General features: G+C 39.0%; 1 protein-coding gene across 1 annotated transcript in view; it reads right to left on the bottom strand.

Moving 5' to 3' along the window:
• LOC131049383 (probable aldehyde dehydrogenase) overlaps window positions 1–25,967 on the bottom strand; it is a 107,114-nt gene that overhangs the window by 4,815 nt on the left and 76,332 nt on the right. Inside the window, exons 10-12 of the mRNA XM_057983428.2 lie at window positions 16,549–16,680; window positions 16,261–16,350; window positions 15,959–16,048 (exon numbers count right to left, since the gene is read on the bottom strand). Of these exons, the coding sequence (XP_057839411.1) occupies window positions 15,959–16,048; window positions 16,261–16,350; window positions 16,549–16,680 (312 nt within the window). The remainder of the gene's footprint in view (window positions 1–15,958; window positions 16,049–16,260; window positions 16,351–16,548; window positions 16,681–25,967) is intronic.

Here is a 25,967-nt window from a genome sequence, read left to right as displayed (position 1 = left end):
ATTGTGTGTTGGAGGCTTTTTTATTACAACTATGTAAGCTTGTTTGTTGTCATTCAGATTTATTTCGTGGAGCACTTTAGATATATTGCCCACATAATGAATTGTATGTCTTTGTTTGAGCAAAATTTAACTATATCAAATATAAATTAAAAATCATATACCTATATCTACATATATTAAATATGTCTTTGAACATTTAGTGTTGTGGTAGAAAAACTCCATTGGTGGGGTAGCCACCAAGGTTCAAACCCCTACCGGGCCATTGAGCTCATGGGCTTTCTACCTTTGTTGGGTCGTTGAGCTCGTGGGTTTGAACAAGTGTGGGGAATGATGAACCCCCCGAAAATGGACAAAATAACAAACTTTTTTGACGTTGATTCCACAGTTACTCTGATTTTGTCTTAGACCAACCCTATTTCTAAGCAATTCAGTAATTTCATGTGTTTTTCTAGGGTTTTGCAAGTTTTTACAATGATTTTTTTCACTTTTTTGTCATTTTGGGGTTTTTTAACATGATTTTAACGTGATTTAAATGCAAAAAATCTTTGAAAATTGGGTCAACGCTTGGTCAACAATTTTTTCACGAATCAGGATTTTTTCGGGGTATAAATCGGCTAGCTCCAAGATTCAGGATTAATCGGGTATAATCGTGATTTTTTGCAGACTATTGCTTCATTGGGTTAGGTACTATATATATATATGTTTAAAAAATTAATTTAAAAATTAAAATATTATTAATATATAATAATATAAATAGTAGATATATCATAATATAAATTTAATTTAGCTTTTAAATATTACATTTTTAACATATTGAATGAAAACAATAGTAAAACTGATAATAAATAAATATTGTGTTTGTCGCCCATATACCCAAGGAAGGGCTGTCCCGCTGAAGTTTTGTAGGACATGCAGATGCGGCAAGGCCAAAGACATGGAGCCAAGACAACACATGGCAGGCAAGAAAATTTTAAAAAATTTGAATCTGCACTTAGGGTCGAATCTTGTGCGAACCTAGGTCCGCACATGTATCGGACTTGGACTCGAGCGGAACCCGCACCTGCACCCACACTTAGGCCCTAACCCCATACCTAGTAACTTAGATCTAAACCATTGATATAGGACTCACTAAGACTTGGCGAGTCCTGAGATGGGTAGGGAAAAATGAGTCCTAAAGACTTGGAACTCAAGTGCTAGGCATGCCTGACAGCCAATTGTCTTAGTGAGCACGAAAAATCAGGGAAAAAACAATAATTATTATTAAAAACTTGGACCTATCCCTCTTAAAATGACCTCTAACACTCTCAAAACACATTGGGCTTACCAAAATTTCGAAGGTAAAAAAATTGACTAAGTAATAATCTTGCTCAAGGCATGGTCCTAGCATTGGCTTGCTCATCAGGTGACATTTGTGCAAATGGACCCTAGAATTGCGCCCATGCTAGAGAGGCAAAAATCATGAGATAACCTATGGCAATGTTAGATAAGTGATCAAAGTTAAGAAATTTGGGTGAAAATTAAAAAAAATTTCCTATTAAAAAATTTTGCGGCTAAGGCAAAATTTTGCTTAAGGAGTGGTCTTGGTATGGGCTTGCTTGTAAGGAGGTGTTTGTGCAAATGGATGGTGAAAAGCTGCCTTGTTTATGTAAACAAAGGTCAATTTTCTGCCACTCTTGTGCAAATGCATGCCTAAATATTGCCTCTCTTGGGCAAATTGAAGGTCTAAACCCGCCTAGGTTGTGTAAATGAGCACCTAAATGCCGCCACACCAAGCTAGATCTAAGCAAGAAATCATTGTGCAAATGAAAGGGCAAAAGCCACCCAACTTGTGCAAATGGAAGCATAAAAGCCGATCTAGCAAGAAGAGGTTTTGTTCAAACAAGGATAGGAAGCGCAGTCAACAAATTTGCTTGTGCAAATGAGACCCTAAATCCTACCCAAGTTGTTGGAATGGAGGTCAAAATACCGAATTAGTTGTGCAAATGAGCACCCAAAGGCCACCAACATTGTGTGAACAAAAGGCAAGAGTGTGCTACATCTAGAACAAGTTGTGCAAATGAAGCACAAAATACCACTCTACCTTGGTGCAATAAAGTGATCAATAGTTGATCAAACAAGTTTGCTTGTGCAAATGAGACCCTGAATGCTGCCAAATTAGTGCAAATGAAGCACTAAATACCGCCCAAAGACAAAGTCATCTAGTGCAAACAAAGGTCAAATTGCTGCCTAGATTGTGCAAATAAAGCCCATGATACCGAATTCATTGTACAAATGGAAGTCAATTCACAGCCATCATTGTGCAAATGAAGGGTTTGAGGCTGAATTCATATTGCAAACAAAGAGATAAATGCCACCTAAAGCATAGTGTGCCAACGGATCACTAAATGCCAACTTAAATGTGCAAATCAACCACTAAATGCCAGCATCTCCAAGACTTGTTCAAGCAACAATGTTAAGTCGGCCAAGGGTATAGGTGCTCAGCAAAAGAGAGGAAAGTAAAACGTTTTGTTTGTTAAAAACAGGTTGGCCTAAGATGAAGGAGAAAAGACACATCCCTTCACTTATCCATGCCTATAAGAGGGAGTGTTTTAACTCATTTAGAGACATCATTCAAGCAATCAAACAATTCTGATTTAGACTTCCAGCAGAGCAAAAGTCATCCTAAGGCTGAGTGAAAGATATTGAAGGCAGCAATTTTGATCATTTCATCGATCAAAATTCACCTGGGCAGACTTGTGCGAACGTTGATACACAATCAGACCTGTAGTAGCATCAAAGGCAAAGTTAATCAAGATCTGACCTTAAGCAGACCTGAAACACCACATAACCCAATCTGAAAATCGAAAATCAGAGTATATAAAAATGAAAGCTAGGTGAAATTAGTATGTATTTTATGTATTTGACACCCTTTTGTTTGCTTTGCAGGTGACTGAGAAAGAAATCAGGAGCAAGTCTGGTTGTAGGAGGATCAGAACAGCACTACAAAGGGGTTACTTCAACACCAAGGTCAAGTTTGAGTCATGCAAAGTGAAGATCAAGGTAAAGGTCCAAGATCCAAGAAAGATTAGAATCCTACACCCTAAAGCGTATCAACATCATTGCAACTTCAAAAGAGAAAAACTTCATCAGCTATTGACAAAGGACATCCAAGGCTAGCATTGCAACTTGAGAGGATCTATACAAGGCTCTCATTGCATCATGGTGACATGAAGAGGTCAAGACCCAAAGTGTAAAGGGGAGATCACACAATCATATCAAGGAAAGAAAAAGCAAGCAAGGATAAAGATTCAACTTGATCAAGGTGATGCCTTCATCACCATCACACCAAGCTTAGGGGATGTTGAATATCAAGAGATGTTGCTCTACATCAAACTTGCTTGTGTTAATCTATCAAGTGTACAAGCAAACTAAGGTGGTATCCTTGTCACCACTCCACCAATCAAGAGGCTCCACATCAGCATGTCTAGATGCAATGTATTTGACTCACTCATGGAGGCACAACTTCAAGATACCTAACCTCATATTTCATTGGTTCACATTCAATGTGTGACATGTGTTCAATCTAAATGTAATTTTCTCATTGGCCGAAAAGGGAGTTTTAACAAACCCTAATTAGGGTTTTCATCTTGTAATCTTGACCATTGATTGTGAATCAATCTCAGCCATTCAATTGTATTGTGAGAACTATAAAAGGCTCAAATCTCTCATTTGTAAATGTTAACAAGAGTAGAGTAATAGTGGAGTAATAGATAATAGTTCATAGATAGCAATCAATAGTTAGCAATTAGAATAGAAGTTAGATTAGAAGAAGGCAAAGATTGTTACCAAGACTTTGTTGTAAAGAGCATATGATTTCATTGAAGCTATGGTGGATTTGATGTGTTATTTCAACAAATAGCATGGTCTCTACTTCTCAATTCATTTTCATGTTGTTTAGATGAATGAAAGAACTTTGTACATGATCAATGGTGAAATTCATTCATCCATACCACTAGCGATTTGTTGATTGTAAGTTTTCTTTGTGTGGTCAACTGGAATCCTTAAATGAGCTTAACTTCAATTGCTATTAATACCTTGATATGCATCACCTTGATGGTATTTGTTGTGCCCATTGCAAATGGGGACCCCTCCCCACTTTTCTCTGCTTTCTAGGGTAGTGTTAGAATCCCTAGCTATTAGCCTTTGCATTGAAGAGGTATAGATGCTCAAGAAGCCGGGAGTCAGGTGGATAGCCTTGTGTGAGGTGCAAAATGAAGAGTTATGAGATGAGTAAGTGGTTGTCAGCTCGATTGGTCAAGGTCTACAGTAGCAAAATGCTAGAAAGGAGAGGTCAAGTGATGTCAATTTGAGCATAGCAAGTAAGGAAGGTCAGTTGCAGGTTGAAAGGGCAAAATTTGACTAAGTACATGAAGATTTCCTTTGCTCCCTCTCAAGGGCGAATACGTCTTCCTGTGCTCTTCCCTTGGAGCAAATTTACCTCAAGACCTTTGAATGAGCATAATTCAATGTATTTGAATTGTCAAAATGGATAAAAGATGAGGAAGACTTAAATTGAAGGCTACTTCAAGTGCTCTTTGATAGGAGCGAAATTCCTTTTTAGGCCTTTCATGAGGTGAGTTTGACAGGTTTTCACGAATGAACGTTTGAAAGACCTAAGGAAAGCTAAGAAAAGTGATTGAGAGCAAGTTTAGTTTTGATTTGAAATTCACTTCAAGTGCATGAACTTTGGAGTGAATTCCACTTCGGGTGCTCCTAATTGAGAGCGAATTTGCCTCATTTGCCCAAGATAAGATGAGAAATTGCTTACAAATCATTGCCTTGAGCCGATTTGATGTCTTCATATGCTTAGAAAAGAACACTTCTGAGTTTAAGATGATGAAAGGCAAGTTTGAGGCTCACTTCAAGTGCATGAACTTTGGAGCGAACTTCATGTGCATCCACTCTGGAGTGAACTTCAAGTGCATCCACTCTGGAGTGAACTTCAAGTGCATCCTAGTTGAAGCGAATTTTACTTCATGTGCTCCACTCTTAGAGCGAAATTCCTATAGAGGCCTTCCCTAAAGTTAGTTTGTCATGTTTTCATCAATAAATGGTTGAAAGAATCAATGTTAGAACCCATAGAATGAAGGGAAATGAGTGAAAGCAAGTTCAATGACAAGTTTGAAGATCACTTCAAGTGCTCCTTCTTTGGACTGAATTTACCCCTAAAGCCTTGAATGAGTGTGATTTAGTGCATCTGAATTGTCATTAGTGAGCGAGACTTTGTTTTGGAAAACAACTTCAAGTGCTCCTTCTTTGGAGTGATTTCAACTTCAAGTGCTCCCTAGTTGGAGCGAAATCTACTTCATATACCCAAGCTTAGGAGTGACCTCCTCTTATCAAAGTTGCAAATCACATAAAATCAGAAATCATATCAAATTAAGAGATTATAGAGGCTATATGTCATGTGTGTTTGATGCTCATTTTGTTTTGTAGGAGATGAAGAAAGAAATCAAAAGGATCACGTTGGAGGAGGATCAAAACAAGTGTTCTAAGGAGGAAATTTCAATGTCAGGGTCAAGAGGACGTTCTCAAGAGGAAAACTTCAACAACAAATACATAAACATCAATGATGGTGATTGCAAAGAAAAGGGAGGAAGATTGTAAGATCTACACCACTATGCAAAGGAGAAAACTTCATTTACAAGCACAAAATGCCCAAGAGGAATCTCAACTCTCACCGCACCATGGAGACATGAAGAGATCAAAGGAGTGCGAAGGAGAAGTCATACAATCACCCCAAGGCAAGCAAGCGAGGATGGAGGAATGACTCGACTACATCAATGCTTCCCACCACCACTACATAGAGCGAACTTGGAATGTTGAGTATCAAGAGATATCTCTTAACATCCCTTCATGATGATGAATCAAGTCTACAAGAGAGGTGGAGTCCCAATCACTACCTCCACTAATGAAAGAAGCTCCACATTAGTACGTCCAGATTCACTGAACCAAGCTCGTCCATGATGGCACAAACTTCAATGTACCTACCCCTATTATCTATTGGTCGAATATTCCAAAGATGACATGTGTCAAAATGTTGTAATTATTTCATTGGCCAGAAAAGAGTTTGTTGTAACAAACCCTAATTAGGGTTTCATTGCAAAATCTCGACCATTGATTTCAAATTGATCTGAGCCATTGAACCATATTGAGAGCATTATAAAAGGCTCAAGCTCTTCATTTGTAAAGGTTAACAGATAGTTTTAGAAGAATAGAATAGAGAATAGTTAGTAGCAATGAAATAGTAAATAGTTGATAGATGTTAGATAGTAAGAAAATAGAGTAGATTAGGAGAAGAAGAAATTGTTGCCAAGACTTGTAAATGAAAGTACTCTTTTCATTGAAGTTATGGCGAAAGGTGTTATTTCAACAAGTTGCATTGTCTCTACTTCTCAATTCATTTGCTTTCATGTTGATTAGATCGAATGGAGGAATTTGTTGAATGCATTCATGTGGAATCCATTTAGTCAACACCACTAGCCTCTTGTTGATTGCAAGTGTGCCTTGCGTGGTCAACTGGAATTATATGAGCTTAACTTTAATTGTTATACATCCATTGTTTATGCATTAACTTGAATGGTTATGATTTGAACATCTTTGAATTGCACCTTAGAAGATTGCATTGAGCCTATGTCAAATTGTTCAATTTGATGGTGAGACCTTGCTCAGTAGGATTCCATCTAATCATTCACCCATCTCCTTGCATTCTAGGCTTTAGGATAGAATTCCTCAACCCTTTCTCTTTTGTCCTTTTTTCAACTCTAGCTAGTTTAGAATAAAAAGCATCACAAGATTGCAACATCAGATGATCTAAGTTCCAACAATTCAAGCATTCAACAATTCAACATAAGGCCCCTTGATAAAACAACAATCACAACGACCAACTGTGCTTATCCACACGTCGTGACCCGACATACAAGAACCTTGGAGTTGCCTCAAATGATCCTTAAGCTAATCTTCAACATTTGAGAAACTTTGTTCAAAAGAGGATAAGATACTTTTGGGTATTTTACTCTGTGTTAGCATGTGCCTAAAAAACACATCAACAGTATCCTTGTTGATAGTGATTAGAAAATCACGTGCTTACCTTAGAAGATCACACTAGCTTTGTAGAGTTTTTCATTGATAGCAAAGCAGAGTTTAGTTGAATTTCACCCAATCGTTCATGTCTCTTGCATTCTTAGGAGTAGCGTAGTCTTCTTAAACCCTATCCTTTTGCCCTTTTTAAATCAAGTTAATTTCCATATTCTAGCAACATCCAAACATTCAAGGTTCAACATAAGTCCACCTTGTGATTCCAGCAAAATCACATCATATCACTGAGTCTATATCCAACATAAAGTCAAGACCTGATTATAGAAACCTTGGAGTCATCTTGGTTGATCATATAATTCAGCATCCAGGAAGATTTTGATCAACAGAGGATAGAATACCTTTGGTATTTTATTATGTGTTAGAGGTGTCTAAAAAACACATCAACAAGTCTCTTGTCAAAAATGTCAACCTAGAGGCAAAGAAACGGGAGTTGATTTGCATACATTGCAAGACAAAAAATAGTGAGGAGGCATTAACCAATTGAAATATTACCTTGCACAAATTCAATGCTGAGATGTTAAATTGTGTAATGTTACACGTATTGATGTTGTGCACAAGCTCCAAATTCAATTGACAAAGAGAAAAAAATTCAGCCATTCATGGAAACTCTTCTTCGATTCCTCCATTTCTTGGACGTTTGACCACTAGTGGTAGTGTTAGTATTGGGCCAAGTGTTTGTGGATCTAGATTAGATTCACATATTGTATCACATACTACTCCAAGATCCTAACCATCAGTTGAGAGCATGGGTTGGAACAAGGACAAGCATGCTGCGATAGAGTGTGCAATTGGTGACTTCTAATTTTATTGTACCATTCCATTTCACACTAGATAATTAATTATTAATTTTGTTTTAAAATGTGTTGTTTGATTTCTTTCTCTTGAATTTTTATATTTAAGGGTTTGCAGAGTTTAATCTCTAAATTTTATATTTATTTTTTTAGGTCTCCTTATTGGCAAAATATGGTAGATATCATTATTGTTTGTGGGATGGGGGTTCAAAGCCCTTAACGATGAGGAGATAAAGGTGTCCATTTTAGTGGATGATGTGAAGGCCAATATTGAGGAGCAATATGAGATATGGAAGGGTTGCACAATCATTACTGATGGCTGGACAAATATGAGAAATAGGATCATGATGGGATTAGACATACTCATATTGAGATAATAAAAGAAAAGGAGTCGCCTAAAAAACAGTCAACGGACCCATTCCGGGCTCCCTGGGGCTCCACAACGAACCATAGCATCGTGAGAGATGTTACATCTCTCTCCCATGACGACTAGGAACAAACAAATAAGAAATTCCACTTCAAATTTTGGACCTCGACATCCTACACTCCATATAATTTTAGGGCCATAGAATTGTAGGGAGCCCACTAGAATAACCTGCTAGCCCTCCAGTATTTCCTTGTTTCTTCCCTAGTTGGTTATACTTCCTGAAATTCATTGATTTAATGATTAACATTTCCAACTTCTACTCTAATGACTAACATTAGAATTTCAAATTTCATTATTATTCCTTGGGTGGCATACTTTTGAAAGATGAAAAATATCGATTTCCTTTGTGAGGTTTTTGAGGAAGCTTTGATTGGGGTGGGTGAGAAGAATGTTGTGTAGATAATTAAAGATGATGCAGAAAGTTCCTCATGGATAGACACCCGCTCTTATTTAGAATCATTGTGCTAGTCATTACCTTGACATCGTATTGGAGGATCTTAGCAAAATCCAATGAATAAGAGCATGTGTGGATATGGTAAAAACATTTGGAAATGCATATATAACTTGTTGGGAAATTTGCTAATGCTCATTTTGTTATTTGTTACAAGTTTTTTAAAAATTCACCAATCTTAGAGTGGGTAGAACTAAATGGGAGAAATTTAAGGAAGACTCATTCCCTTATAAATGTATTGTCTCAACCAGTTGTTGAGTTTTGATCAGATTATAATAGGCAGGTAATTTTAAATTTTATTAACTTTCTATGACTGTGAATGTAATCCAATTTGCCAATGGATATACGAACTGTATATATGATAGTTTAAACAGATCCAATACAATCACCAAATCTGCAATATAATATTTGGATTGACTGAATAATAGAAAGCACGGTCCATCTGAAGTGATTCCTATATTCGATCTGCTGATCTACGGTATACAGAAGTATGTCTCTTGATCAATTACAGTCATCTTGTTATGTATCAAACAATATGCAGTTCCGTCAATATATTATCAAACTGAAATTATTCACTGTATGTTATCCGTTCCTTGTCTGTCGTATTCAGTCTGATTTGCTATGTATTCGAAGGTTGGCATGATATGTATACTTGTCTACAATTGTCTATCACTGATTGCAGTATGCTCTATCTCTAATCTTATTGCCATGGTCTGCAATTTGTCTCTCTGTACTTTTGATTCGGTCTGACACCAAATAGTTTTGCACAATATATTGTATGCTTGTCTATACTATCCGTTAACCATTCGTATGATCCCCGTGTATATTATCTGAGTGTGATATCGATCTGCCTTTTGGTCTGCCCGTAGATCTATATTATCAGAAATCTTTTATTATATCTATATAACCCTCCAAGAGGAAGACGCATCATACATATATACCAAACCCAATGGCTTTCCAATGGAAGTCGTGACTCTTCATAAGTCGGCTTCCAATAACACAATCGGTTATGAACTGATTCATAATAATTTAAACACAATCGGTTTTGTGTTATATCTGAACCGATAGTAATATAATTTGTTTATTAGCAAATCGGTTAACACATACACCGATTCAATATAGTTGATTGCACACTAACTAATTCGTAGATTGAATACAAAATTAATAAGAGCATTAATTAAGTCAAATTTACAAATGTCTAAGGCCGATAGGCCAATTAGATATTTGGGTTTGCTATGTCGGCCAGAAGGAATCCGACCATAGCTATATTATCATCAACACCAGTGAATAAAAAAAACATGATTGTTATTTGTGTGCATCTCTAAAAACTATCATGGCATAGAGCCATACCATTTCTTTGCACACCCTTCTGGTACCTACTTTAGAGTGACTTTAGGCATCAAGGCTCAGGTGTCTGAGGGAAACATGGCATTGGATTAGTCAATTTGTGTGGCCTGTAAGTAAATATTCGTAGCCTATTCAAAGTTCTCATCCTCAAAGGCCTCCTTCATTTGAGTTGTTACCAGTGCCATTTATACTTTTCTCCCAGCCAGCACTCTAATTGGACCTAAGATATAAAACGTCCTGGAACATGTTGCCTCTACGTGGAGCAATAGCATCATGTATGAGAGAAATTTTTGTCGCTAAAAAGTGGATTTAAGAAATTTCAAAGGAAATTTGAAAACTGAAATTGAGGAATAGCTACCTTAATCTGCCAACACACCCCACTCTGATAAGAACAGTATCTAGATCTGGATTGATGTTTCTGGTGGTTAGTAGGAGCCAATAATATCCCGTGAAGCATAAGCCTGGTTGTGGATTTGTCTGAGTACTGATATTGGTAGTAGCATCTTCCCTCTATGTGAAGTTTGCTGTTTGTTCTCCTACAACATAACTCATCATTTACATCACATTCACCCATTTTTTTTCTCAGCAATCTCACCATTATTAAAGAAAGAACAGACTCATAAATGGCTACCCCTGAGATTAGCTTTATTTGTCATATTTCTTATTTTGAAAATAGATGTGAAATCAAATTAAGATTAGTTCAATAGGCTATCAAGGTAGGTGTAACGATTAATATAAATTTTCGGATATAAATAAAGGAGAAGAGGTAGTATTGTTGGTTTTATAGAGTCAATAGTCCACATAATGTCAGTGTGTTATAATAAAGGTGCATTATTGGTAGAGCCCGAGATCTTTGATTTTCGTTTGATTGAAGAGGTAGTCATGGATAAATTAAGTTTCATCCAGAAATTCATGGGTAGAGATTTTAATGCATGCCAAGTACAAATGCAATTACACCTAATAGAAAAAGATCTTTGGGATGTTCTCAAACCAAACTCAATCTCACCAACTGATGCAAATGAACTTGCTGAGTGGAATATCAAAAATCAAAAAGCTCTGGGGATTATTGACCTTGGCTTGTTAAAAGCATATCTACACCATGTGGATTTCACAAAATTATAAAAAAAAATTGGAAGTCATTAAAGAAGCTTTTTGGATATGAAGTAGAAAGTGCCAAGACAACATTGAACCAAAGATTTTATGGATTGAAGATATATAAAGGTAGAAAAATGGAGGATCATATAAGTAATTTTCACTCCCTACTAAGTCAGCTAGCTGGCATTAATGATAAAGTAAAGGATGATGATGCCAAAGCAATATTTTTTAATAGTTTGCCTAAGAATATGTCGAGTATGGTGTTTATGTTAAGCAAGGTAAACACTGGTCTTGAAGGAGTAATCTCTACTCTATTTGACCATAATGAACACTCAAAATATGAAGAAGTCTTATATGTCCAAAACAAAGCAAGTTCACTTTCAAGAAAAAGGCAAATACAAATCCAAAAATGTTCCTTCAAAAAGAAAAATAAAATGCTTCTATTGTAATGAAACAGGACAATTAAATTTTGAGTTGTAAGAAGGCATAGGATCTACTAAACAACAAACTAGATCAACATGCTTCCTTGGCTGAAGAAACAGATTGGAAAGAGTATCACAATGATGAAGAGCTTTCTTGTCCTAGTGACGAACAATATGTGTTTTAAATAAATTCAACCTTGAAGGCGGCAATGGAGGAAGGACACTCAACATCCTCTTGTTAATCACCAATGATTCGGTTGCTTATTAGCTTTGGTGTTGTTTTGTTTTGTGGTGTGTGATATTTTCTATGTTTTTAATATCTAGAAGTTTTACAGCATGGAGGGGATATAACATCAATATTCCATTTCTAGTGGCAGTGACAATTTCCTCTATTGTTAGAGATCCTAATGATCGACAACAGTGGCTATTTCTATTCTTGTGTGTGTTATTTTCTCATGTAACTTCCTAGTGTAAAATATTGTAGTGAACAAAAGCACTAGTGTAATGCAGTTCATGGATCTTGAAATGGTTAGTGGTAATCCTAAAAAACCATTTAAGGTGAACAAATGATTGTGTGCTTGTTTATGTTTAGGTTTGCGGTAAACCTGTGTGAAAACCATGAAGATTGATGAGAGGTGTCTTTAGCTTGAATCAAAATCATGAGCCACAAGAGTTGAAAGTGTGAAAACTTTTACCATGTTCGCACTAAAGGGGAGAATGTTGGCAAATTTGTTATTTGTTACAAGTAGTTTTAACAACTCACCAGTCTTAGAGTGGGTACAAATGAAAGGAAAAAATTTAAGGTAGGCTCCATTTATATATGTATTGTCTCGAACAATGAATAAAAAAACAAGATTGTTATTTGTGTGTAGCTCTGAAAACTATCATAACCTTGCTTGTGTCCTCAACTTAATAAGTATATAGACAAAATGTAATGTCCCCACTTTGAAATATAATTTAATAATAAATGATAATAATAAAATTAAAACATTAAAAATTAAATTAAAATATAAAATAATATAATTAAATATGATTAATTAAAAATTAATTAAGTTAATGAAAAGTCAAAAGACATGAAAGGAAAAGTTGCGACTCCCTCAACAATGAGATATAAAAGGGAGAAGAAAACCTCATTTGAGAGGGGGGGGGGGGATAATTTGGAAATGAGAAGTGCAGATCTGATTTAAATAATAAGTGCAGATCTGATTATGAAAGGCTGTGTCCCTTTCAAAGGGTGGAAATAATGAAAAGTTGCACTCTTTCAAAGGGTGCTAATGGTGAAAGGGTATGTCTCTTGCCAAAGGGCATACACGATGAAGAGGTGCGACCTCTCCCTCAAATTGAGAGATATAAAGGGAAGGAATCAAAAGCATCTAGTGACATCACCATTGATCAGATCAGATCAGATCAGAATTGTTATCAAGTTACAGACAGTAACATTTGTGTTCTTGGTGGTATGCATGGGGATGTGCTTAATATGTATGCTTACTATATGAAGCCTGATAAAGTTGTTATGCAGAATCTAGTAATAATATTGTTATAAACTGCAATATGTATGACAGTCATACTTAATTTCATATATATATTTATAATACATGAGAAGTTAGTGTACTTATAGTCTAAATCATGTTATTACTGTCAGTATTTAAGAAGATGAGGATGAGATGTTCCAAAGAGGGGCAGTCTAAATCCAAGCAATAGGTTAAGTCCCAAGATAGGGTGGGGATTAGCAACCTATAAGCCTTGAGGGTATAGACCCAAGATAGGTAAGGGCTTGGATCTGTAAACTTTGAGGGAACCTATTGTAGTTGGTCTCTAAGCGCTTTGGTAACATACGTAAACCCTTCTCCATTAAAACTGAAGTAGTAACTGGGTCTGATATCTATATTAATAATGATATTAATCATCTAATGAGAAAAATAGATAAGCACTTGTTAATAACTAATTGAAGAATATCAATCAATTTTAATATGTTGAAATAGATCAGGTAGGGGACATTACACAAAAAGAGTTGCCTTGTCCCGAAATAATTTGCTTTGGAACAAAATTTATCACGTTGCAATCTTTGCTTCATTCAAAGGCTTCCTTGACACACATGTTTGTTAGTGAAAAAATAGTCTACATCTTCATATGCTAAGAACAATGCAATCATTGATGTAATTGATTGGGTTTTCAATGAGCGTGACTTTTGGGTTATAAAGAAGCAGATTGTAGATGTAAATTCACATTGACATTCTATTTTATTCATTTATTAGCTCATCAATTATGGTAGTTTTATTTGCTTATAATTTTATGCTCCCTTCTTTTGCAGTTCAAAGAGCCTTTAGCTGTCCTTTAGGTTGCTAATGGGGAGAAGCCTACAATAGGCTATATATATGAGGGCATGGATAGGGCCAAGAAGGCCATTAGATCCATTTATAGTGGGGTTGAGAATAATTATTGTCCCATATAGGACATCATTGATCAATGATAGCCCTTACGTGCAACTGCCTATTTCTTAAATTTGGCAATCCAATTCCACCCGAGTTTCAAGGTAGAGGAAAAGTTTCGAGTGGGCTCTACATACTCATATAGCAGATAGAACCTAATCCTTAACTTGGAGCAAAGATCACATATCTAAGACTGAGATCTATAGACTTGTGCAAAGGAACCTATTTGTGAAAGATGCATGCAAGGCAACTCAAAGTCAAACAACATAATATCTAGATGAACATTTATGAAGAGCATAATTTCAGTTCAAAATTTTTCCTTTTTAAATTTAATGTTGAACAATGAGATTGAGTTCTTTTTTCTTCTCATTTCAAATTTATGGTGAATTTTTTTTGTGTTAAGGTGTCAAACCTTTAAAAGATTAAAGTTTGTGTCTTTATTCAACCATGCAATGCTTTGGGATGCAAGCAAAACTGGAGTATATTTGAGCACATACACTCCAAGAGGCACAATAAATTTCAAAGCAAAAGTTGAATGATCTTGTTTATATCATTACAACCTTCAGTTTTGTCACAAGCAAATCTTGGGCAATCTAGAGGTTGATTTATAGTCAAATTGGATCACTGAGGCTAAGGATCATGTCTTCAACAAGGAGGACCTTGCATGGGTTGATCAGGTGGATCTAGAGGCAAAGGTAGTAGCCATGGCAAAGGAGGATAAAGCACAAGAAGACCCCTTGGATATTGGTGTCATTGATACATAGGTGATATCATGGCAGCATCATCATTGAAGTCTGCATAGGAATTTCTATTAAGCTATGGAAGTTGGGATGAAAGATGCAAGCTTTTTTGCATCATAATGCCATGGATTTCACAATCATGAGTTTTGAATACACTTAACATTGTTTATAACTTTTTATATTTAAAATATGGTTTCCTTTAGCTAAAATATACTTCTGTACTCATTTAATCAATGTATACTTGCGTACTTGCGTAGTTTATTGTTTCTTTATAGTTTAATTATTCAAGATTGCATGATAAAAGCTTTAAATCCTTAAAAATCTCAATATTTCATTGTTTTTTCAATTTGCTAAGTCTTTACCAACTCTTGGCCAAATCCGAGTACCAAGTCTGAGTCCAAGTCAAAAATCACCTTGCCAAGTCTGAGACTTGTAAATATGATCTAAATAAACTTAATTGAATTTAAGTGGTTAAAATTTTAATTTACAACCAAGTTATATGGACCATTTCATATCACAATAAGATTCGTCTAATAGCTTTTGCATTGGAATCACCAAGATCAAGTTGCATCCACCAAGTTTTTCATGTTATCTTGTTGAATACACCAAGATCAAGTTGCATCCACCAAGTTTTTCATGTTATCTTGTTGAATACACAATGCTTATGGTAGCCAAACAAGTGCCTGAAACAATTATTGCGGGTGTAAATAATTATTTTGTCAGACAAGAGCATAGCCGATTGTGAGTCCAGCATAGCATTTATATTTGCTGCATTTGAAGAGGGTGCTTTTCCAGAGATAAGGATCTCTGAAATCTTTATTTTTCCTAACCGTTCCCTTTCAAACATTACAGATTGCAAATCATGATCCTATTTCTTAGATCATAAGTTGCCAACATGTTCACATTCAGAGACAGAAACAATGTTTACAAATTTAGATGTTGACTTTGATATTTCTGATCACATAGATGTTCTGCAAACTGATCATCATCAAGCTGAAATCTGAAATTTTGAATTCCAAGTGGAAAAAATAATTTTGGCTTGAAGAATATAATGACAATAAAAGAAAGTGAAGAACCTAGCCACTTAAAAGTTATCCACGTTATAACAACTTCACTTACAGTGAGGACAGGACCAACTGTTAAATCTTCTAGTTTCCTTCTCTCAGCAAGAGTTTGCAACTTCGGTACAAGGCCAGCAGAGTCCCAATTCTGAACATCAACAAAGACAACAATAAACTTTCTGTCTCTGTCTCTCTCTCTCTCTCTCTCGCACACAATGTAAATATATAACCATAGTAAGTATTCTGACTCTTAAACCATATTAGAATTCCTGAAAAAATTCCTTTATAAAATAACGACAGTTGCAACAGAATATAAACTGCTTTCTTGACTTAATAGTTTAATCAGTAAAAAAATCACACCTCATGCATAAATAAAATTGATTGCGCAGAACATTTTTGTCCACTGCATGCATAAGCATCCTGATCACAAACCCATGCAACATAATCAACCTGCAAAACGGTCAAGCATGAGAAGAGTTTCTGGGTTTGGATGAGCAATTAGTATTGCATGAACAAAGATGTTACCATGAAATGGAATAGTTGATCTCTTTAAAAATCAGATTAATGACAAAAAAGTGAATTAAAGGGAGATAAATATAGACATAATAACCTGCAATCAATCATATTACACGTATGTTCCAATCCTACCTCCTTAACATCAGGGCCAAGAATTTTCCAATCAAATCCTGCATCTTCTAATTTGACTCTCCCTTTAAGATCAACTGCAAGTTTCTCTGCCACCCTAGAACTTCCAGTAAAAAGGGTCATGCGTGGTTCTGCCTGTAATATAAACCAGACAAAAATTGTTTCAGACAAGAGAAAGAGGGCAACACTACTTCGAATCACATAATGAAAAGAATGGTTCATCAAACAGATGTTGAATGAACTAAGAAATTGGTGTAATAGGTGAAAAAAGGCATATATCTTGGGTTCCCAATCCACAAGGATGTATATTTTCTCCATATTTTTATCTTATAGTTTAATTTTAGCAAAAGAAATCCACAGAGCCAACAGTGGAATATCCAAATTTAATCCTTTGCAAGATCTAGGCACACACAATACCAATGTTTGCATGGGATGTAAGTTAACAATCATCAAAGTTAAAAGGATCATAAGCAATATTTATTAAACTAATGTTTTATTTAATAGTCAATTATCTTTTAGGATAGTCTTTAGGAATATTCTTTATTTTTTTTTGCTTTATTAGTTGTAAGTCTTATCCTCATAGTTGTTGCTCTTATCCTATGCGGATAAAGGACTTGTAAACTTATTTAAGGGTGCTTTTCCTCCTTTGTTTGATATTGAATATCTTGGTTATCATTTTTGTGTTTAATTTTTGTTAAATGGTATTAGAGCCCAAGTCAAGCTTCGAGATCTGAGAACATGTGAAGACCTAGGGACTGCTAATGGCAGTGATGGTTTGAGTAACATTTGAAGCACAAAAGGAACCAAAAGGCAGTGTCTGGAATCTTCAACTGTTTTAAAATCACAGATTATTTTTTTAGAAGAAAAATAGCTATTTTTTGGACTAATTTTTTCCCCAAAATCATGCCTTTTTTTTATTGTTTCTTTTAACTTGCAGCTATGGTTTCTAACAGCAGTGTAACAGCAAGGCTGCCTTTATTTTTTTTGGTCTAACGATGTGATTGAAAGTTGTAGGAGGGAAGAAATGGTTAAATGGCCTCTTTACCCAAACATCATGTTGGAGGGCAGCCAGTGTTTTGCTGGCAAAAATTACAACAAATAGAAGTAGCAAATGATCGCAATCTTCGAGTATAGCTTTCTCAAAAAGATCATCTTGACTACGGACACCTGGAAAGTGATTGCAGGTAAAAGACTAAGATAAGTTTGACGAACGTGACAGAGAAGTAGTCATGTAAATAAAATTATCAATGACTAATGAAATGCTTCCGAAGGTTCAAACAGCTACAACCTCTCAAATATTTGGAAGCGTTGGTGAAAACTACATGAAACTTCAAATAAACGCAAAGCTATGCTCTTTTCAATCATGATGGATGTAAAAGTGTCCTTCCAGGAGCATTTACTCAAGATCACAGACATATGAGATCAGGTGTCAGCCATAGGTCGAATGATGGAAGAAAAGGACATGGTCGTAATCATGTGCTTAGGAGCATTTTATCGAGACACTTGATATCACCTCTACCAATGTTGACTTGAAGTTTGAAAAGCTATGCAATAAGCTCTTACAACAAAATAAATGGAAAGAAACAATTTCCTTGTAGTTCTTGAAACAATAATCTCTATGGAAACCTCAAGAGAATAAATTTAAAAAAAAAATTAAGTGCGATGAGCCAGAGTGCTACAAGAAAAATTATTGTGTTCTATTATGGATAAAACATATGCATTTTAGGCATGACAATGTAGATTGCATACCCATTCAAGGGTTAATGGTAGAGAAAAATAGTAAGGTTGATTTATGGTGCCAGGAACTTATTTGTGTAGTCAAGTTGAATTTTGATGCTACATCTAAAGGTAGTCCAGGGCCAACGGGGGCTGGCTATGTCCTAAGAAACAAAAGAAGACTTTGTATTAGGAGGTTTGAAGTTCCTATGTGAGAAAACAAATAATAATATGGAATGGAAAGCATTATTGGAAGGGATAGAAGCCTCTAATAGGGCTGAGTTTAAAGAGGTCAAGATTGAAGGAGATTCACAAACAATTGTCTATACAATTAACAAAAGAAATTATCTAGACTGAAAATCGAAATCAATCCTAGAAGAATTTCTAGAGTGGAAAGCTGAATTCAATTGGATCAAGGTGGTTCACTATTATAGGTTGCAAAATCAAGTGGTAGATTTCTTGGTTAATCAAGGTGTTCATCAGTTGGAATTCTCATTGTTTCATAATAAGGAGGCTACGGATTAGAATGAGTAAGAGCCCATGATAGAGGAGGATTGGCTGCCATGATTCTTAAATGAATGATTATATTAGACATTCCGTGTAGTTTCAACTCATTCAGGTGTATCCCATTATGTCAATTGTATAGGTCGAACGTTTCCAATCATTTTGATGTGTCTGAGCAAAGTTATGTGCAGTCACGAGCAGAGGTGGGTTTGTTGGCAACGTTTTTCTGGTTTTAGCATAGTTGCCAAGAGACTGGTACTGTTCAAGACTAGTGTTGGTACGTCTACTATTGGAAAATAGGAGACCGGGGTACTTGGAGACACTATTTTTTATATATTTTATAAATTTGCTACATTAAAACTGAAAATATCATGATGTTTTCAAGTTTACTCAATTTGTATTTTTTTTTTCTTTTCATATGAAACTCATTTTTTTAATGAAAAAGTAGGGAAACTTTAGTGGAACATCTTTGCAGGTGTCCCCAAGATGTGTCCCATGCAGTCGAAGACATGTCTCCTTGCAACTATGGGTTTTAGTGGACTATGGTATTGAAAAATTCAAAATACTCCTAGAGGGCTCTTGCTATTTGTTTGTGTGGTTTTTTAGTAGATATGGTACATTGGGATCCATCCAAAATCAGATGCATCATGGACCATTGTCTACTAAGTACTAACAATTTTTTAAGTGTGGAATGGATAGAAATTTGGGTTGAATGAAGGCAATTTTAGAGCCCAACAAATTAGCTAATAATGACGAGGTTAGGGATTGTATCCTTCAAGTGCTAGTCACTGGAGAAGTATGAAAGGGAGGAGGAAATTAAATGGCAGAGTGGCAAGCAGCATCCTTGTTTGGGTAAGTGAAAGAAGTTCTCTTTAGAGGAAGTTATGGATGAAGTAATAAGAAAGCTTCAAGATGATATCCATGAAATGCATGTTGACAATCAAACTCTAGAAGCATTCTATCAGGATCTTAGGATGATAAGTTCTGTTTGCCCTCTCGGATAAACGGTTAAATGCAGAACATAATGGAAATATATTAAATAACCAGCCTCTGTATTAATTCCACAGTCCATGTACAATAAGTGCTTATAACATTACATTTGACACGACTAACTTGATCCTACTTCGAAGAAAAGGTACACAATATATAATACCCGAAGGGGCGCGACACAACTGTCGCGACTCCAACTACCTACCCGTCGGCTAACTAACTGACCGCCGTAACTCATTATTACCAACGACAACATAAACATAACATAACATAATGATTATTCCCGACAACATCATCCCCCCCAAGAAAAGAAGTCGACTCCGACGACTTAATACAAAAATAGAGATGAACGGCAGGAACTACTGACACCAGTCGGGCCCGGATCTTATACACTTGCTGCGTCCTCGCCTGAAAACCTTTTTCTGCTACCATCCGATGCTCAAGTGCGGATTTCACCAATATTGCTTCCTTTGCCATCACAGTCCTCCTTTGCCTAACCCAAACTTGTCTGCAAAACACATTTTCCAGTCTCAGCTTCCACCAACTGCTACTCAAATGATATTGTCTCCCTAGCCAATTTGTCCTCGATAGCCACCCGTGCTCCTCTCCCGGCATCCAACTCCTGGGTACGCTGAACTAAGTCTCACACGACTATTGCCTCCAAACTGGTGGTCAGCTCCTCCCGAGCCCTCTGTGCATCCACCAAGGCAACCTCACGTCCAGCAGAGACATACTCCGAGTTCCTCAAAGCGTACTAGTCATGCCTGGAGGTGGCCACAACCCGCTGGCACAAATGCTAGGAGACACCTCAAATCCTCCATCACACTCCCCAAAGGCTAAAAACTGAACTGAATAACTCCCTGGTGTCATACAACTGCACGGACTTGCAATGCCTTCCCTCAAACTCTGTTTGTTCCCAACCTCCAAATCCGTCTCCCTCTACGGCTTATGGCTTCCCCTCCAATGCTTAGCTGCAGGCTTCTTTCTCACAATACGGACAACCACAACACTTCCCGTGGTCTTCTATAGCTCAAAATAAACTGGGGGTCTGGGGGCAGCACCCCCGCCGCCAACACCAATTTACAACCTTCAGAACCCCACGAAAGTCCATGGCGCGCATCATTTCTGTGATATTTTATGATGTCAAAACCCTTCTTCTACACTCCAATATTTTCAGTGTCTAGGCTCCAGACTTCAGCAAATCATTTTAAATCTGGCCGTCGTCGTTTTTTTTTTTTTGGCACTGTAATGTCCCCGATGGCACCCCGGCCATACAACCTCCCTGTACAGTCAACAACAGCACTGGCACCTCCAATCGTGCGGCCACCTTCCCGTGCGGTCGACACCCTTCTTATCGTACGAACACACCTCCGGTCAACAATAGTACTGGCACCTCCAATCGTGCGGTTGCTTGGTCTACCTGTGGCGGTCGTTTTGCCCTTACGTGGCTGTGTGGATTGTGCGGACTTGGTCTCTTTTTTTTCTTTTTCCTTTTGTGGCTGTTGTGCGTTGGTGTGCGTAACCCTTGCTGTGCGTGTTGATTGGGCCGTGCGGTGCACGGTCGGGCCTCCTCTATCCCTTGCTGTGCGGCGGTGTTCGGTGTTGTGCGGTGGTCGGGCTGTGCGGTGTGCGGTGGTGGGTTCATGTCTCGGCAACAACCTTCGGTGGCTCCCACCGCACGGTGGTGTCACCTTGGTCCCACCGTATGGTGGCCATTTTCCCTTTTTTTTTTGACCGTACAGTCGCTGTCGTACGACCGTGCGATTTTTATTTTTTTTGAAATTGTCTAGAGAGTCTTTGGCTCGAGTCCCCTGTCTCTGGGATTGCCCTTCATCCTTCTCGGTTTTCCTCGCCCAAAAGTCTCCTTTTGTCCCGTGCCTCTCAAGTCGCTTGCCTGGCCTCTCGAGTCCCCCTCCGGGCTCTCAGGTGTCCGTCCGTCCTCTCGGGTCCCCTGCCCCCTTCGCGTGTTAGGGTTTCAATTTGTACCCATTGGTGGCAAGTCTATTTTCAATGGCCATCGGAAGACCTGGAACCACAAATTCTACAGGGACCACGATCTCCTTCCCGTACATAAGAAGAAGAAGAATAATAAAGATTTTGAAGACTGCGGTCTTCCATACAGGGTTCCAATCGTTGCCAACACTCTTCGGATTATTTACGTCGCCAGGGTTTGGGGCGTCTCCCTTCCAATATTCTCTGTATTCCGGCAGGTACACCTCTGTTGGTTGCTCTGGTTCCTCTACTTCAAGCCTGTAGCTTTGGAACATTTTGTAATCCTCCATTTGCCAGTGGAAGAGCCCGTTAAGTGAGCATACCTCATCTTCAGAACATCCCTCCAATTCGAGCACCCCTTCACTGTTCGGCTCCATCGCGTTCTTGCCCTTGCTTTCATCGGGACCCCCTTCCCCTTTATTAGAGTCCTCTGAGTCCGAGTCCGAAGAGGCGAGCTCTTCGCCAACATCTTGGGTGTGTAAGTCAATGGTATATTTCCGCCCTCCCTTCTCCATGGAAAGTGTATTTTTCTTCCAGTTGTGGTTTACCCTCGCGTTGATCAACCACGCTCTCCCCAGGATGGCGTCATAGCCTTTCTTCTTCGAGGGAATAACCACGAAATCTAACAAGAATGGTTGCGTACCAATTGTCACTTGCTGGGCCATCAACAGGCCAAGTGGCTTAATGCCGTGTTGGTCCGCTCCCACCAGGTTGAATGTGGGTGGCCACAGGGTGGGCTTCCCCAGCCACTTCCATGTTTCTTCTGGTAGTACATTCACCCCAGATCCCCCGTCCACAATGGTGTCCTTCAAAATGGTCCCACGGATACCCATTTCTACCACAGCTGGGTGTCTACCACTGCTCAAGGCTAGTAACATCGGGTCAGTTGAAGGGCTGACGGAAACCTCCACCTGTGGTGTACTCTTCGAAGCGGTGGCGGGAACCCCTACCTGTGGTGCACTCGACGATGCGGTGGCGGGAACCCGTACCTGTGGTACCCTCGACGTTGCGGTGCTTTGCACATTGGTGAGGATGGCAATCCTCAATTGTGGCATAGAGTCTAGAAGGTCTTTCACCTTTATCGGCACCTCCATCTGCAAGATTTGCCCAATGATGTTATTTTCCACTTCCGTACGGGATGATGTACTCGCCACCTCGTTGTCCCGTCGTTCGGTCGTCATCTCACGTTCAATATTGGCCTTTGCCTCCCGTAATCTCTCCTTCTCCGTACGGGGGTCGGGATAAGTGGCTTTTTTCGTCTGGGCGCGGGTGATCGCCAGTACTTCTTTCTCACCGGTCTTCTCAGCCTTCTCAATGTTGAGGAGATTAACCCCTGCCTGCGGGCAATTTGCGTCCTCATGGTCGCTTGGCCCACACCAACGGCAGAGGTGCTGAGGGGTGGCTTCCTTCGTGCAATCACGGGCGAAGTGCCCCCACTGATTACAGGCCCTACATTGGATAATTGGCCGGCCCTTGGCGTCATACTGGATACGGCTTCCGTTATTGTTATTGTTGCTATTCCTTCTGCCGCTGCGTCTGTTGTCCCGGTATCCTCCCGATGATGCCGTTGTGTTAGTATGTTGGCCGGTACCCGCTGGTGCGGATGTTGTGGCCTGCTCGGTGAACAGCACCTGGTTCATTTGTGTACCTCGGGTTTTCATGTTGTATGGGCACTCCTTGTTGGAGTGTCCCATCACTTGGCAAATCTCGCAGAATGCCTTCTTTTGGCAGGTACCCTTTGTGTGCCCTTCCTCTTTGCACTCAGTGCACCATATGTCCCCTTCGTTCCGACCAGTGCTTCTCATTATTTTGAATTCCTTTCTCATTCGCTCCATGTCTTTCTGGAGCGCTTGCACCCGTTTGCCAGCCTCGTCATCGCTGCTGCTTTCCTGTGAAGAGTCATCATCCTCGGATGAGGATTTATTACTTTTCTTCTTCTTTGATGTTTTGTGTTCGCTCTCTAGGTCCATCGCCCTATTATAAGCATCGTCATATGACGTCGGGGGTACAATTTTCATCTTCCTCCGTAGGGAGGATTTCAACCCTTCAACAAACCATCGTTTCTTCAATCCATCTGCGGGTTGGCTTTCCATTTTACCCAAGAGTTCTTTCAGCCTCCGACTGTATGCCCGTACTGTCTCTCTGGTACCTTGTTTGGTACTGTATATCTCCGTTACAATTTCAATGTCATCACGGAGCAACCAAAACTCCCCCGTGAATTCCTTCTGTAGATTGGCCCATGTGGCCACTTTTTGCTTGTCCACATCGGAGTACCAATCTATGGCAACTCCTCGTAACGTGGCTGGGAACTGCTGTACCCAGTCATCCTGGTCTGTTACTCCGTTGGCAGGCCAAATGGTTTCACATGTACGACATTGCCGTAAGGGGTCTTCCTTGCCCTCCCCTGTGAACTTTGGCAATTTTTGTTTACTCGCCATCCCACCGCTGGGTCTCGCTCCTCTAATTCCTTGTGTGCTTGTACCTGGCGATCCTCCGCCTCCTGCAACTGAACCTCCACTCGTGGGTCCTCCGGAAAAAGTTGTTGACACCGAACCAAACAAATTGCCTCCCGTACGGTACCCTTGTGCTCCCTCGGCACCTTCGGTCGTACCGTCACCTTCCGTTGTCTCCCTCCGGTTGTCCTCTGAAATGGACAAATTCTTTAGCAAGTCTCTGGTAGCGTCGATCAAGTTTAGACTTCGCCTTGTTTGTTCCACCAACTCTTCGCGGCTTCTTACCCTACGGTGGTATTCTGGTGAACTGTAGAGTTCTCCTTCGGCACTCTCCGTGACTCCTTCTGGCAGCCCTACAACAGTGTAGATAGTGTAGTTCTCTCCGTCTATCTTTGCCTCCGCAACCTCCGTGACACCTCCTGGGTTCCCTTCGGGCAACCCCTTGGCCGGTCGTCCCTCGGCAAGCTGCCTTAGCCTACGCCTTCGTTCTATCTGTTGTCTGAGATTCAACGCGGTTTGTGCCACTTCCCATTCGTCACTCTGTATCTTTTTATTTTTGTCCTTATTTAGTCTATTGGGCATAAGTCACTTCCATACACAGCAAACACACGCCATGTACACAAAAAACTTTTATTATTTTTATTTTTATTTTGCCTTTCGGCCACAATTTATATCAGCAGTGTGTCGGGATTATTACAAGGTTCAATTTCCTCCTAGCCTGGCGCCATCTCGTTCCGTTACCTGTGGCTGTTCTCTTTGTAGCGTTGCAGGATTTGTTGTCGTCGCTCTTCCTGGGCAATCTCCTCTAGGCGGGCTTGTTGTGCCAGCGATGCCTGTGCAAGCAACCGGGCTAACCTCTAGCGCTGTCCACACGACACTTTGTGGGATTTCTGCCTCCGCCGCTTCTCGTCGAACGTATGTCTGAATGGCACAACTCTTCTCCTATGTAAAGTTTTGTCCGCGCGTCGTCGGCCTCCGGGTTTACTTCACCAACGGGTAGGCCCATTGTGTCTGTGCGCCATCCGTGTCTTCCGTTCCCGAGTTCGTCTAGGCAAAGGCGCCAAATGTTTGCCCTCTCGGATAAACGGTTAAATGCAGAAAGTAAATGCACAGAACATAATGGAAATATATTAAATAACCAGCCTCTGTATTAATTCCATAGTCCATGTACAATAAGTGCTTATAACATTACATCTGACACGACTAACTTGATCCTACTTCGAAGAAAAGGTACACAATATATAATACCCGAAGGGGCGCGACACAACCGCCACGACTCCAACTACCTACCCGTCGGCTAACTAACTGACCGCCGTAACTCATTATTACCGACGACAACATAAACATAACATAACATAATGATTATTCCCAACAACAAGTTCAACATAGGGTGATCACTAATCTCATTTTATGATGGCACTCTGGAGCTGACTATTTGGTTATTCAATGCCATTCTGCAGGATGGGATGTTGAAGAGGACCCTGAAATGGTTAGAAAATATCCGAAGCATTTAATTCCATGGTGAAATTTCTGCTAATGATTCCTTTTCTCCTTTAGTGGAAGTTACTCAAGTCCATTGGAATGGAATTTTTTATAGAGTTTCCAAGTGATGGAGCACAACACCTCTTGGTACAGGTCTCTAAATGGTTCAAGTTTTTGGGTGGAGCTCCTGTGCAGAATGCATTTCATGGGCTTGCAGGTACTAGCTTTTGAGGTAGGCTTCCTGTTTTCTCTGTGGTTTCTTGTTGTTGGGTTTTGTAGATATTT

Source organism: Cryptomeria japonica, chromosome 3 (assembly GCF_030272615.1).
Source record: "Cryptomeria japonica chromosome 3, Sugi_1.0, whole genome shotgun sequence".
NCBI classification, from domain to species: domain Eukaryota; kingdom Viridiplantae; phylum Streptophyta; class Pinopsida; order Cupressales; family Cupressaceae; genus Cryptomeria; species Cryptomeria japonica.
The sequence above is the reverse complement of the archived record's forward strand: the minus strand, read 5'-3'. Positions and strand labels throughout refer to the sequence as shown.